The sequence below is a fragment of the Morone saxatilis genome, unplaced genomic scaffold, assembly GCF_004916995.1.
Source record: "Morone saxatilis isolate NCDOM2014 unplaced genomic scaffold, NCSU_SB_2.0 Contig9, whole genome shotgun sequence".
Taxonomy (NCBI): Eukaryota; Metazoa; Chordata; class Actinopteri; family Moronidae; genus Morone; species Morone saxatilis.
Window position 1 is genome coordinate 10,571,289 of NW_023340268.1, and position 13,497 is coordinate 10,584,785.

At 41.6% G+C, this 13,497-nt stretch overlaps 1 protein-coding gene across 1 annotated transcript in view; it reads right to left on the reverse strand.

The window, feature by feature from the left end:
* Positions 1-12,544, reverse strand: part of pard6gb (par-6 family cell polarity regulator gamma b) — a 32,262-nt gene extending 19,718 nt beyond the window's left edge. Inside the window, exons 1-2 of the mRNA XM_035682015.1 lie at positions 12,122-12,544; positions 6,943-7,165 (exon numbers count right to left, since the gene is read on the reverse strand). Of these exons, the coding sequence (XP_035537908.1) occupies positions 6,943-7,165; positions 12,122-12,193 (295 nt within the window). The 5' untranslated portion in view covers positions 12,194-12,544. The remainder of the gene's footprint in view (positions 1-6,942; positions 7,166-12,121) is intronic.
* Between the last annotated feature and the right edge of the window lie 953 nt (positions 12,545-13,497).

Here is a 13,497-nt window from a genome sequence, read left to right on the forward strand (position 1 = left end):
TGCGATAAAGAGCCAACACTAATTACTGAGGTGGCTCTTCCTCTTGTCAACATGGATCAAATGCTGTGGGGTCAAAGCTTTAACCTACAGCTACCATGACTGGGCACTTGCATGTTGACACATCTGCCGAACAATCCCATCCAGTGAACGGGGCATGTGGATAAAGGTACACACAACACACATACACACGTTCTCAGAAGCCCTTTGGCCACAGTGCGAGAGTGGCCAGATATGCTGACAGAGTCACTGCAGGTGGCCACTACAACAGCACCCAGAAAGATGAACACAACAGACACTGTGGGTCTAAAATGTGTAATAGCTGCTTTATGGATTTATACAGAGACATTTTACATTACATCTCTGCGAGAAAAAAATGGTATGTAATGTAATAAAATATGTAATAAGAATTATAAATGCACCGATCTGATTGGCTATACCATTATGCAAAACACTGATGCTAGCCTATGAAACGCTGGCCTAGCCTAGACATGATGCTAACCGGTGCCACAAACTCGACAGGCCCAAGAGGAGCTCGACTCAGCCACGGTGCGACAGGAAGCACCTGCAGAGGTCACCAGCCGGGCAGTCGCGCTCAGAGACCCTGCTGTGAGCGCTGCACAGATAGCACTGGTATCACAACAGTACTCGGTATCCACAGAAACCCTAAGTTGAGGTTATCAGAATCGGTAAAAGGAGAAAAAAGGTTGAACTGGTGCATCCCTAATAAAGACACAAGGAATAAAAGAAAAACATTGATGATAAACTACAGCACATTGAAATAAAAGTATCTGCAAATAAAGCTTTAAAAATTCAAAACATTTAAACTAGAACATGAGAATTGTAGAAACTCAATGTCTGCTTGCAATCTTATTCTTTCATGAGAGGAAATAAGATTTTAATAAGAAGTTATGGAAATTGGAGCATGGACTTCAGCAAAACCAGCAAACCAGACAAAACACTATCCCACCAAACTTCCTCTCCATTTCAGCAACATTTGGACTGGAACCGTTTCAGGGTTATGGCAATGGCAGAGTTTCTGTTTCACAGTCTTTCATTTTTATTTATTCTATTTTATGTCTTTGAGATTATTTCCTAAGGAAAGGACATCATTAAATTCCATGTAAAACTGCAGATAAATTTATAGGTGGATTGAGTGTAGCTGATGCTTAACTGGAGCTCCTGCTGCTGACTCCATAATTGGAAAAATCCGGTCAGAAATATTCTCCTATTCGTTATTCTGAAAATAAAATAACCACTTCAATCTTGTGCATATGTTTTTTTCCTTAGTACACATGAACAGTCAAGTCTGGATGTCATCAGTTTCAAATGAACAGAGACCTTCTTGACTATGACGTTTTCTGTTGTGCTGAAAGCTGGTAAAAAAAGTAAGTTTGGAGCCCTGTACTATAACTTTCATGCATCCTGCAGTAAACGTGTGCCTGAATGTCTTATAGAATAGAAACACACGTGACTTTTCTTCGTTTTGATATCAGCATTATATATCGGCCATCAGCAGCACTGCTCTCTAAATATCCGCATCGGCCAGTGAAAACCCCATATTGGTCGACCACTAGTAAATTACTCTTTAGTCACAGCCTGCCAAGCTTTGTTCTGTAAACAACATTTTTTTTATTCAGCTGAAATAAAGAAAAGGCAAAAGAGCCAAATGTGGAAAGTCAGCAAAGTGCAGACAGTCGGGGCAGCCATAGAAATATAAGAACGCTAGCATTTCTTTGATCTCCAAGCAACTGTGCAGTTCAAGTTGTTGAGAAACAGCTCTGGGTCTGGGTGCCGGCTTTAACTGGCGCAGCTGCTGTTGCATTCTGCAGTTGTTGTTTTTTTTATTTGTGCTGTGGTGCCACATCTCTCTTTAGCTTGGCTGATGTTGATATCTGGCCTTCTAGTTTTCACAGGTGTGGAGAGCAGTTGGTTTGCCGCAGCTGTAAACCCCGGTGCTCAGCATGCTAGATATGAAGCCGCACAGACTCGACCTTGGCCTACCTCTTCTGTTCTATTTATTTAAACTTTCAGCCCTTTGCCAAACAGGGGTCTCTTCTCTTTGTTGAAGTTTAGTCTGTGTGCAGGCCACTGGCACTGTCTACAAAAACAACCCCCCCCTCTCCACCCAAAATCAGGCCTGTGTTTCTGTTGGATCAAGGCCGGTTTTGTCTACCATTAGTGTAATTACAGGTAAAATTTTAAATCAAATTGAATACACATATCCTTATTTGAACTCTACTCCTCCTCCACTGTGCTTAGACGACCATCAAGATTACTGGTCATTAGTGTAGTGTGGGGAATTAGAAGCTATGCACCAACGCCTGTAAGCTTGTGTCAGTCTGCCAGCTCCAAAAGACTTTCAGCACATTAACAAGCCTTCATTCACAGGTCAAACTCTACTCCAAAAATGGATTCGTGGGAACAAATAAGATATATTCTGTCTAGTGTTTTTCACTACTAACAAAGATCTTTATATGATTTACATGATGCATTTTGCGGCCATCTGAGTTAGCTTGGCCTAGAAAAACTGTGTAGGGAGTGCTGACTCTCTCTCTTATCTATCTAGGTCCTAATTTGCATCATTTTGCACGAGGCAGAATATGAATGAACTGTTACTATGTTAGTTAGTAGCAGTAGTTTTCCTTGATAAACATACCAGTGTCAAATTGCTAACAACAAATTTGAAACCAAATGCATTAAACAGGAAACTAAAGGCAACACGAGCATACTGGAACTCTAATATCTTATGTCTTCCTCTGTACGAACATGTAGAAACTTGCACAGCAACTTCAACACGGAAATGTGCATATGACCCCAATCTACCATCAATCACCAGTTGACCACACATGACTGAACGAAAACAATCGCGCGCACACCCACACACTGGACTAGGCAAGTCCACCTCCACATACACTGCGAGCACTCCTCTTTGCTCACAAATCTTTTGACCCATTTCTTCCCATCACTTGCTCGCCCCTCCCCCCCCGATTGTGTCTGCATGAGAAATGTAGAAGTGTCCCAGTACAAAACTTCTCTCTGTGAAGCGACTACCCCCCCTCCCCAATTTACAAACTGGTATTTTGTCACCACAGCTTTTTGACATTGTTGGCTTCCCAGAACACCTTGTGCGAAGCTTAAACTAAAGCTGAAGAGGCTGGAGAAGTTGCCATTCACATCCATGGTCTTTAATTATGTTGTTTTCAAGTGTATAGGTAACAGATGATATCCAATTTCATACATTTTACTATTACTGGGAGTACTGGAACAAATATTTCTCTCTATCCACTTTTTTGCCACCTTAAATCTCCTCTCTAAAGTACTGTAGTACTGCACATCCTACAGTATACACTCTGTATGCTGCACGTCCCCTGTTATTACTTACATAGCAGTCACTCAATAAAAAACTTCATTATTTATCCCGTTTAAACATTCCTGCACAGCTCAGTGGTTCACGATAAGATTGTGTGTTAATCATTACGTTACAGAATGCCTGTGGTTTCAGTTCAAATTTAAACAATTTAACAAAAAGGCTCCAAAGAACAAAGAAAAGAGATTTTCTGTTTTTGAACTCAACAATTCAGCAATTTGCACCCCGCTAAAGTGAAATATATCCAATTCAAAAAATGTTACAGCTCGATGCACCTAGTAATAGTTTTGTATTGCTGACAATGTAATACTTGCCACCTGGCTGCAAAATAGCACTCCTTCAGAGGATATTCTCTTATGAGGGTATTGCTCTTTGAGATATTAAAATAATTCTGACAAATGAAAAAAAAAACATGACTGCCGAATTATCTAAATTGGGCAACTTTCAAGTCTGCAGAAGTAGTTAATATAGTTCCACATTTAATGGAAGCAACACATAACCTCATGTTGAGGAGCAAAATGAGCCCTGACAGACAGATCTTCATTCAACTAAAACTGTGGAATAACGGCGAGACGAGGAGCAACAGATTTCTTTATAATAAGAGAGAGTTCCTCCAAAACAGCCAAGGGCATTGAAGCACAGTCATTAGGTTTTACTTTAACCATAATCAAAAACTTGAAACTGTCCCATTTTGAGAGACTACTCTTCTAGCTTTAAAATATTGGTGGTTAAAAATACAAAACAACACAGAAGTTACCCTTTAAATTACCCTTGCTCTGACTGAACACAAGTACTGTGCAATCACATACACTGACAGGTTATTGTGTATCGTTTTTGGAATAAACCACAAAAGTGCAAGGCTCTATTCTGTCTTCATTAAACAAGCTGCCATCGTTCCCCACAGGGAGTAACGGGTATCCGCAGGATTATGGCTGTATCGCCATACAACTGCTGCACGTGCTCAAGTGATCCTACCAACAATGGCAATCTAAGCCCGGAAGGGGGGTGTCAGGTAGATAAAAGAGACACGCGTATGTAAGAATACCTATTGTTACACAGACAAACACACACACACACACACAAATCATCAATCTGTCTGTTCTTGTGCTGGACGGGAGGTCTTTCTTACTGATCTAAGGTATTAGTTAACCAATCCGGTAGAAAGAAACACTGACCTGCACACCTTGATGCTTCACTGGACGTTTATCCTCTACCAATTTCCTTTTTTGGATTTCCTTTTAATTCCTCCCTTTTCCCTCTCATCTTTCATTGTGTCTGTAACTCTTATGAAAGCCTTTAAAAGCCCTCATTGTAAAACGTGTCCATGAACTTGACAAGGTGATCAAATCTCCCATGTGGCAGCTTATTTTGAAACAATAATGGATGTTTTAAACATTGTAACACCCCCCCCATTTGAGATGATATTTTAATTTTCTTGCCTTTGAAAGTAGACAGAAAATGAAACATAAAGACTTTGTGGTTTGGGCAGTCAGGGGAGCAGTCCAATTAAATGTATTCTTTTTCTTTGCGCACTCATATCCATATGAAAGACCAGTCCAGTTTAAGTTACACAGAATGTCCCTTCTGTGACTGAGGGGTGAGTCACAGTGTCTTTATGTGTGTGTGGAGTCTTTCATCTGGGGTGGTCTGCTGACCAGGACGGAGACGATACATGGTGACCTGTACTAACAGGCTGGTACCGACCGATACAGTCATTATCACACACATACTTTCTCGAGCGTGTACCATACTGGGAGCAGGGCAGCTCTTCTGAGACATGAGGTACTCACACAGCCATACACACACCCCTTTGTCTATCGACTAACAATAGAGGCTTAAGATGCCCAGACTGCTTCAGCATCAGTCACAACAGTGCATATCCCTATGTCAGTGTTGCGTTTATACCACAAAAACACTACATAAGCCCCTTCTTAAGAGCCACCACATCTTTCCTACAACAACAGTCAATTCAGCTGGTGCTTTGGCATATTTCTATTAGGCTTTTATGGAGAGTGGGATAGAAAAGGGATGTGATAAAGGTAATGACAAACTCATGCGTGGTACACAACCTATGTCATCGGACAGGTATACCTCAGTTGGATGTATAAGATTCAAAGTGAGCAGAATCGTTGCATCTATGGGTATGAAGCACAAACTATGGGTCTTGTGAATTAATTATGACATTATTTAACATTCCGTAACAATGTGTTGTTGTGTGATGCATACATATGTAGGGCTAACTCATTTAAAATTATCGCTAAATTTTAATAATATTGTTAAAGCATTAAAAATCAGGGGGAGAAAGCAGAGTGCCTATTTCACACAGCCAACTGCATATATTTAATAGGTGCATTGTGTACTAAGTGAAATGATAACGAGGCTTTTCAATCTCTGCTAAACAATTTTCTTGGGACCGTATGAGCTACCTGAAGTAAAGAGCACAGCCTAAAAATCACTGATAGATATCACTTTTTGTTCAAAAGACTATTACGAGAAAATAGCTGCTTTTATGAGAGATTTTCAAAGTGCAGTGACGGAAGCCAAACAGCGTTCAAGGCAGTGAATCATACAAAGGAGGAGTCTGGTGGGGACTTTAATATCTAAACCCTGGAAATCTGCGACAAGATAATTCACCGCACTGCGGCTAGCTTTTGTATTTGAACCACTGGATGACAATTAAAACAATACCCTGGAGTGTACATGTTCATTACACAACCGAGCGAGGGACATTCCAAGAAGGATTGAGGGTATGAATAGATGTGAATGGTGATAGATTCATTTGTATGCTCGCTGGCAGCCAGTCAAGATCCACTCCAGAGTTGGGATCAATGAGAGAGAGATGGAGAGAGAGAGACTAGGACTAGTTCTCATTCAGGGTACCGTGGTGTTGTCATTGAACAAATACACACTCACATGCGCGCGCACACACACAGACGGAGGGAGCTCAGTAAGGAGTCTCTCTTTCATGCAGATCTTTTGTCTCTCAGTAATGTCTGGTATGCTGGGATACAGGCTTTGCTCAATGACCTGATTTCTATGGGGCTGCCGAGGCCCTGGCCTGTGTGTATGTGTGTGCGTGTGTGTGTGTGTTTATGTGTGTGATCATCTGCCTGCGAGCCCTTCCTTTGGATAAGACACAGGACTTAGCCAGGCAGACAGACACAGACTGAGACAGATCCAGCCAATAAGAGGGAAGGAAACACAAAACACACATACAGACACACACAGAAAGCCTACCATGAAATAAACAAAAAGGCCTCGAGTTCCCATAGCGGGAAGAAAGGCATAATTGGATGAGGAAATATTCTGTGGGGAAACTTCATTCGAGTCAGCGCAATAATTGCAGCCCAAGATGCAGTTATTGCAAGAGAGGATTGTTTTATAGGCTTACCAGTTGCAGGATATTTGAAAACCCAATATCCATTCAACGTTTATTTAAACTAACAACCAGTTTTAAGACAAAATGTCTAGGAGAAAAAGATTTAGACTCAGTAGGCTTGATTCCTGCTGTGGAATAAAGAAAAAAAAAGGCCAAAGGAAGTCATGTGGTCTTAAAAACTTTTCAGACAGCTTACCTTGTCTCTGTATGAAGATCCTGAGCAGCGGATGAGCTGTTGACACCGCCTTGCAGAAGTTGTCGTCGTTGTTGATCGGCAGCAAATCACCGTGGATGTCCGCGTAGCCGATCATCACCTCCATGTTGGCGATGCGGTGAATGTGCAGAATGAGCTTGTAAAACTCCTCAAACTTTCCGGGCTTGACCCGGTCCACAGAGAACCGGCGAAATTCTGCCCCATACTGTAGAGAAAGGAAGATCAAAAGAGAGGCCTTTAAGAGGGACAGTTACAAGGACAACCAAACAGGAAGAGGAAACCGGGATGTCCGACCCCATGCGCTTATCTAAACCATCTGACTGGCACACATAAAACTAACAGGGTGGACGTCCACTCAGCTCTGTCACAGTTGTGGTCATGACCTTATGTAAAATATGGCACAGGGGAAGCTGTTCCTGGTTTCAGTGCAGCCAAAGAAGCATCATTGCCCAAACATTTGCATGTTAGACTCTCATGGACGAAGAGCTACAACAAGCAGTAGTTGATTGAAAGGAAATTAATCTGCAATTATTTTTAAATCATCTTTAAAGCAAAAAATTTAAACATTTGATGCTTCAAGGTTCTCAATTGTAAAAATTCACTACTTTATTTTTGGCTCTTTAATGTTTTTATTTAAAATTTGGGGGATTTGGGCTGTCATTTTTCATAATTTTCTGTTGTTTTAAAGTCCAAACAATTAATCAGTTAACTGGGAAGTCTGCAGATTGAATGATCAATTGTAGCCCTAGTCAAAACCACAGGAAGAGTTTGACATTTACAGAAAAACACAGGTAAAATTATTGAGAGCATAGTGGATCTCCGATATTCAGCAACATACCTGAATAAACTAAAGTGCCTTTGTGTATGAAAGACTTATAAATTAGTGTTTCCTGCAGTGTTTTATAGCTGAGGTGGGCCACCTCGCCTAAAATATACCTCTGCTATCATCATAAAGATGTATACGCTTTTATGAAATGAAACATTAACCTTCCGGGGAAAAGAGCAGAGGTGCTTCTCACACAGCAAGTAACATATTTATAGGACTAGTTTGACATTTTGGGAAGTGTGTTAATTCACTTCTTTGCAGAGAGTTAGATGGAAATGCGTACAAACCCTTTTCCGCCCGTTTCCAAACTTTATGCTAAGCAGCGGCTGGCTGTAGCCTTATATGTAACAAACAGATATAACAGTGGTACCAATCTTATCTAAAGCATTTGTTTGTAGAGTCAGGCTAACTTTTTCACCCTGTTTTTCAGTCTTTGTGTCCTATTTTAGGCTAACTGACTGCTGGGTGTAGTGGATACGCATATTTCCCAGAATGGGAACTGAGTGTGATTGTTGTTTCATCCATTAACTAAATTGATCACAAGAAAAGATGCATCAGGATCTGGGTGGCTAACCACCCCAGCTAAACAATTTCCTGGTAGAAACTGTGCAGAGCTTTGTGTTATGACAAGATCATATCATTAGAAAAACATCAGTCAGTTGCGCATCACATGCAACTTTGACCAGGAAAACATCCGGAAAAGGGAAGGAGGTTGTTGTACAATAGAACAATACAGGTAGATGAGTAAGCTGTCTCAGCATATATAAATGACAGTGGCAGGCAGGCCCACCTCCCACCCACTATTTACACACACCGACTTGGACAATTGTGCTACGCTTTCCCGGCTAGGTCACCAAACCACCAATGAGAGCACGGCTGAGGGTCACAGTGGGGTCATCATGTGACTCAGACAAGAATGGACTTGAGGGGGAGAGGTACAGCCGAGGCACAAAAGCGCAGCACGATAAACCACAACAACAGACAATTGCTGTAGCACAGGTGTCTGAATCACAGTGGTAATTTGTAGACTAAGGTGCTTTTTGTTCCTGTAATCATCAGCTCACGGCAGAGGAGAACAGTGGAGAGATGATCAAGAAGCGGGAGGAAGGGAGGGAGAGGCAAACTGCTGACAAGAGCAGCAGAAAAGGAGTCGTAGTATACTGAGTGGGAGGAGAGAAGAGGTGCGGGGGGGGCTCTGTAATTAGAAGAAGACATATGAATTTAAGAGGGGGCGTGTTAGGAGACTGGATGGGATGCCAGGCGGGTGTGTGGTTTACTGCCAGATTCACTGACAAAACAAACGGAGGCACGTATGTGAACCTGCATTTCAAAAGCACCCAACTTAAATTCCAGCTATTAAAACTCAACCTACATGTGAGAGATGACACAAGTCGACAAACAGGTTTGTCAGTGTTCAGTAGGCGTACTTAACATTTGGGGAAAGTGAAACATACACATGAATTAAGTGTGATTAACACTGCAAGACGTCAACGTGTTCCACTCAGCGCACCAAATGATAATCAGTAAGCGCACCATCATTGCTCAGAATCTGAATGTTCTCTTGGCACCGCGCCTCGTGATCGGTCTGAACAATTTGTTTTCACAAGCAGAACTCGGCCCTCTGGTATGAGCAAGTCTGAACATGGGAGTGATTAACCCAAACCTAAGAATACATCGCTACAAATGTGACATCACCTGTCCTTCCTAGCCTATCAGGGCAGGGTAATGATAACACGTTGTAACACGTCTGGACACACAAACTCTGACACACTGGAGGAAATGGAAGATAACTGACTCGTGTCTTTCGCCAACACTGGCTTTGTCCTCACCTAATACTCTGAAAGTCAGGGACAACTCACCTAAGAAATCTCACCTACAAGTTCTTGGCATTTTAGAAGATTAACAAATAAATATGCGATCTGATCTGCAAAAACACTGATGGTGGAATGGCTCAGGCTGTTTTTTTTTTGTGATGAAATGAACAGTACTTCCAAATCTGGATTAATTCAAGTGAGGGCAGAGGGAGTAAAACTAAACAATCCCGCCCAACCCCCTACATCCTTACGCACTCTCTCTGTCTCTGATAACAGCTTTAAGTGAGTGAAACCAGCTCCTGGCCCAGGCTCCACGACAGGCAGCCAGACACCTCTCGTGTTATCCCTGAGAAGCTTATCATTGGAACAGTTTGCCTCTGAGAAAACCAAACGCTAACCAGTGAGAACCAGGCACACAACATATCACACCATAACTTATATCACCCCCTGGCCATCTATAGTGAGTCTGACTGTTTAACCTCAACTATTGTTTGGCAAAGTTTTCTTTAGGACTCAAACTGTTTTACAAGTTTTGAGGTTGATTTCTCAATTGTTGGATGAAAGCACTCAAACAACTAACTGGCTCTTATGTCTGTGAAGATTCTCAGTCTTCTAGGTCATAGGGTCTCTATTATTGCTAGGCACTCTACATTAAGTCCTTTTCCCTTTGACTTTGGTATCCAGTTCTAAGACTGAAGGAACAGTTTCAATCTGCTATCAACAAGCGGAAGGATAGATTATTTACATCTGCATTTTAAGAATTTGAAGTAAGATGAACTGTTGTTAGAATCTGAAATGCAACTTTCCATCAGCAAGTCCTAGTATTTTAAAATGTGCATGAAACGATTCATTTTGTACACTTCAAGTAGGTTTCTGGTTACTGCTTGAGTTGAACCCCCTTGTGATTTATGCCTTTTTAGCTTAAAACACATCACATGCAGTAGATGCGGTGTGCTTAGGAAATTCCTAATTGTTGCGTTTACGCATCCAAATAGACCCCTAACTACTAGCAGCAGTAGTGAAACTCAACTAAACGGTCTCAATTCGGTTTCTTACAATAAATCTGTCAGCGAGAGGGATGTGTCGTGAAACTAAACGTAGTCATTTTGTTCAACTAAAACTAGAACACAGTGACGTAATGAGAGTGATGAGCTACACATGATCCAAAAAGGGAAACATGTGACGTTGTATGACAGTGAGTCAGCTCTATAGTGATGACGCTGTTAAACCTCCCTGTTCCAGCCACGCAGCACCTCGCTCCTCACTCCCACCCACAAACAATCTCTGGTAGCTCCAGAGAGACCACTCCTGTCTCTGCGGGACTAACACTGAAACCCACCCTGCCGCAAAAAACAACCAAAAAAACAAACCCTTTGATGACGCTGTATGAGCATCCTGGAATAGATGTGCTCCCTCCTTTTCTGTTCCACCCACCATCAGTGGGTCTGTTATCTCAGGTCACTGCCCCACCACCCCTGCTGAAACCTGGCAGCCGAAACTAAAAGTGAAAAGACCACTGGACTGGATGAGTCACCTCTCCAAAATCCTCTCAATCTGGCATGTCAACTGTGACTCAGGAGCTGTCCTTCACATATGTGCAGTACACACACTCTCTGTTTGTGTGTGTGTGTGTGTGTGTGCTGGCAATGTGTACACACACACTCATAAATACCAGTCTAGGTTGTCATTTTAATGGAATTTAGAGAAAAATGTTGTCCACAAGAAGTCCCTGAGAAGCTGTGGCAAAATTATAAATAGTTCACTGTTTGTTCACTTTGTGGTCAGGATTGAACGGAGTGTGTATTTCTGGGAGGATTCTCACTATACTGTAGAAACTGTTGAGTCTACAGCCTTCAGAACTTTTTAAGAATGCATGCAATTGTTTTAGTGCATCTGATGAGGTTTTGACACTGAAATTCATGTGATGTGTGCGTTCACATTTTGTGTTAAATTGGTGGCCATTACATAAGCCTGAAATTAGGAGATAACTGTGGTCACTTACTTGGTGGTTAACTTAATTTATGCAGCCATCAGCCTCTCACAAACTACTCAAAACAATGAGGAGGCTGTGGCACAAAAACCCCGCAGTGAATGTTTGCAACAAAAACCAAACATCCGATTTAAAAACAGATACAAACTTATTGTAACAAACTTAAAGCCAGGTTGTTTGAGAAACAACGTCAAACCAGTTTTTCTTTTTTTTTTCTCGCCCATAAGCTTCGTGTCAGGGAGGGAAAGAGCCAAATCAGCACAATCTGCATGCTCGGAGGTAAGGAAGAAAATAATCAGTGCAAATTACAGAAACATGCAGGAACTGCTGCGTTCAGCTGCTGTTTTAATGAACCAGATACAGGCTTTTATCACTGAGAGGAGAAAAGATGTGTCGTTAGATGCGGATTGTCCGAACCAGCTCCAGCTCCGTTACGGGGGACGACCATGTGAACTCTTTTTTTATTTTCTCCCCTAAAAACCCCCCCCACCATTTAGAGGCTAGAAAACCTCACACCCCTTCAACACTCACCTTGCTTTTCACCTCCACCGCGTTACAATCCGCAGTTCGCAGAGGTTGCGACTTATTAAAGCTCCGATTCATTTTTCTGTGGTTGCAGTTCAAAGAAAAAAAGAAAAAAGAAAAGTTCAGCCGCCTTTGCCCGCAGAAAGAGGGGCTCTGGTCCCGGGGTTTCTCGTGTAAAATCCCTCTGCTTCGTCTCTGGTAGAAAAGTTGACGTTTTCCTTTAGTTTATTTCACCTCCTGGAGTTTTTCTTCCCCCCAATGTGCTCCACCAGACTTCAGAGAGGACTTTACGGGAGAATAGGAGGCGAGCAACCCGCCGCGTTGACTTGGGAGTGAGTTAAGTTTTGAAATGACATCAGCCCTCCTAAAAAATGGGATCCTATGAGGCCTTCACTGGCTGCTCGTAATCTCCAGCTTCCTCCGTCAGGTCTTCGTAGGCGCTTTCTTGTCGCAGGTAAGAGTTGACTTAAACGTCCATTTATAATACACATTACTTGTACACATATTAATACGCTTATTAAAAACACAATGCGCGGTGAAAACTCAACATAGCAATCTTAATTATTCATATAAATCTATTCAATGGCTACAAATAATTTATATCATTAAAATACAATATTATTATTAACTGATGAACTCTTTTCCTCTCCTCCACCACAGTTTAAGTATTACAGAAAACAAATTAAGTAAATCAATACAAGCACCTTTTGTTGAATGTGGTGCACAATATGTAAAATTGCCTACATTTAACAAAGCGGTCCTCTTAATCAATAATAACCTGGACTTAAACGTTTCCAGTCCTATCCATCTTTTTTTTTTTCTTTTGGTCTTTCATGACACTTCACTAATAGTTCTAATATTTCCAACAGCACATGAAAGTAGCAGCAGGCTACACTGGTCCTCCAGTGCGCCAGAGGACGCATTTCTCAACACAAATATTTTCAAAGCTCCTTGTTAGAACCACAGATAGTTGATTGTAGAATATGGTGTAAATTAAAATTATAGTATGTGCTGGAAAGTATAACACTAATCTAATTTGCAGTTAATTCTAGTTGAGCGTTACAATAAAAACCTTTGCAGAAGCAGCATGAAACTGATGCTGTGTTCCTGTTGTGTGTGCTGTTCCCCCTCTTAATGATATGTTGCAGGTTTGAGAGAGACAGAGCCATATACAGGCCTTATCTCATTATCTCGGTAATTGGTTCCTTTTTCTTCATTACAGCTCATGCAGTTGCGTCATTACTATAGTAAGAAGGCCAAGAAATTGATCTGTGATATGGAATATGAGTACATAAGCCTAATTTCCCCCAGTGTCCTCAGTGTTTATTCAAAAGGAGCAAACAGCAACTCCCAATACTACTGATATCTTGGCACTCAAACAT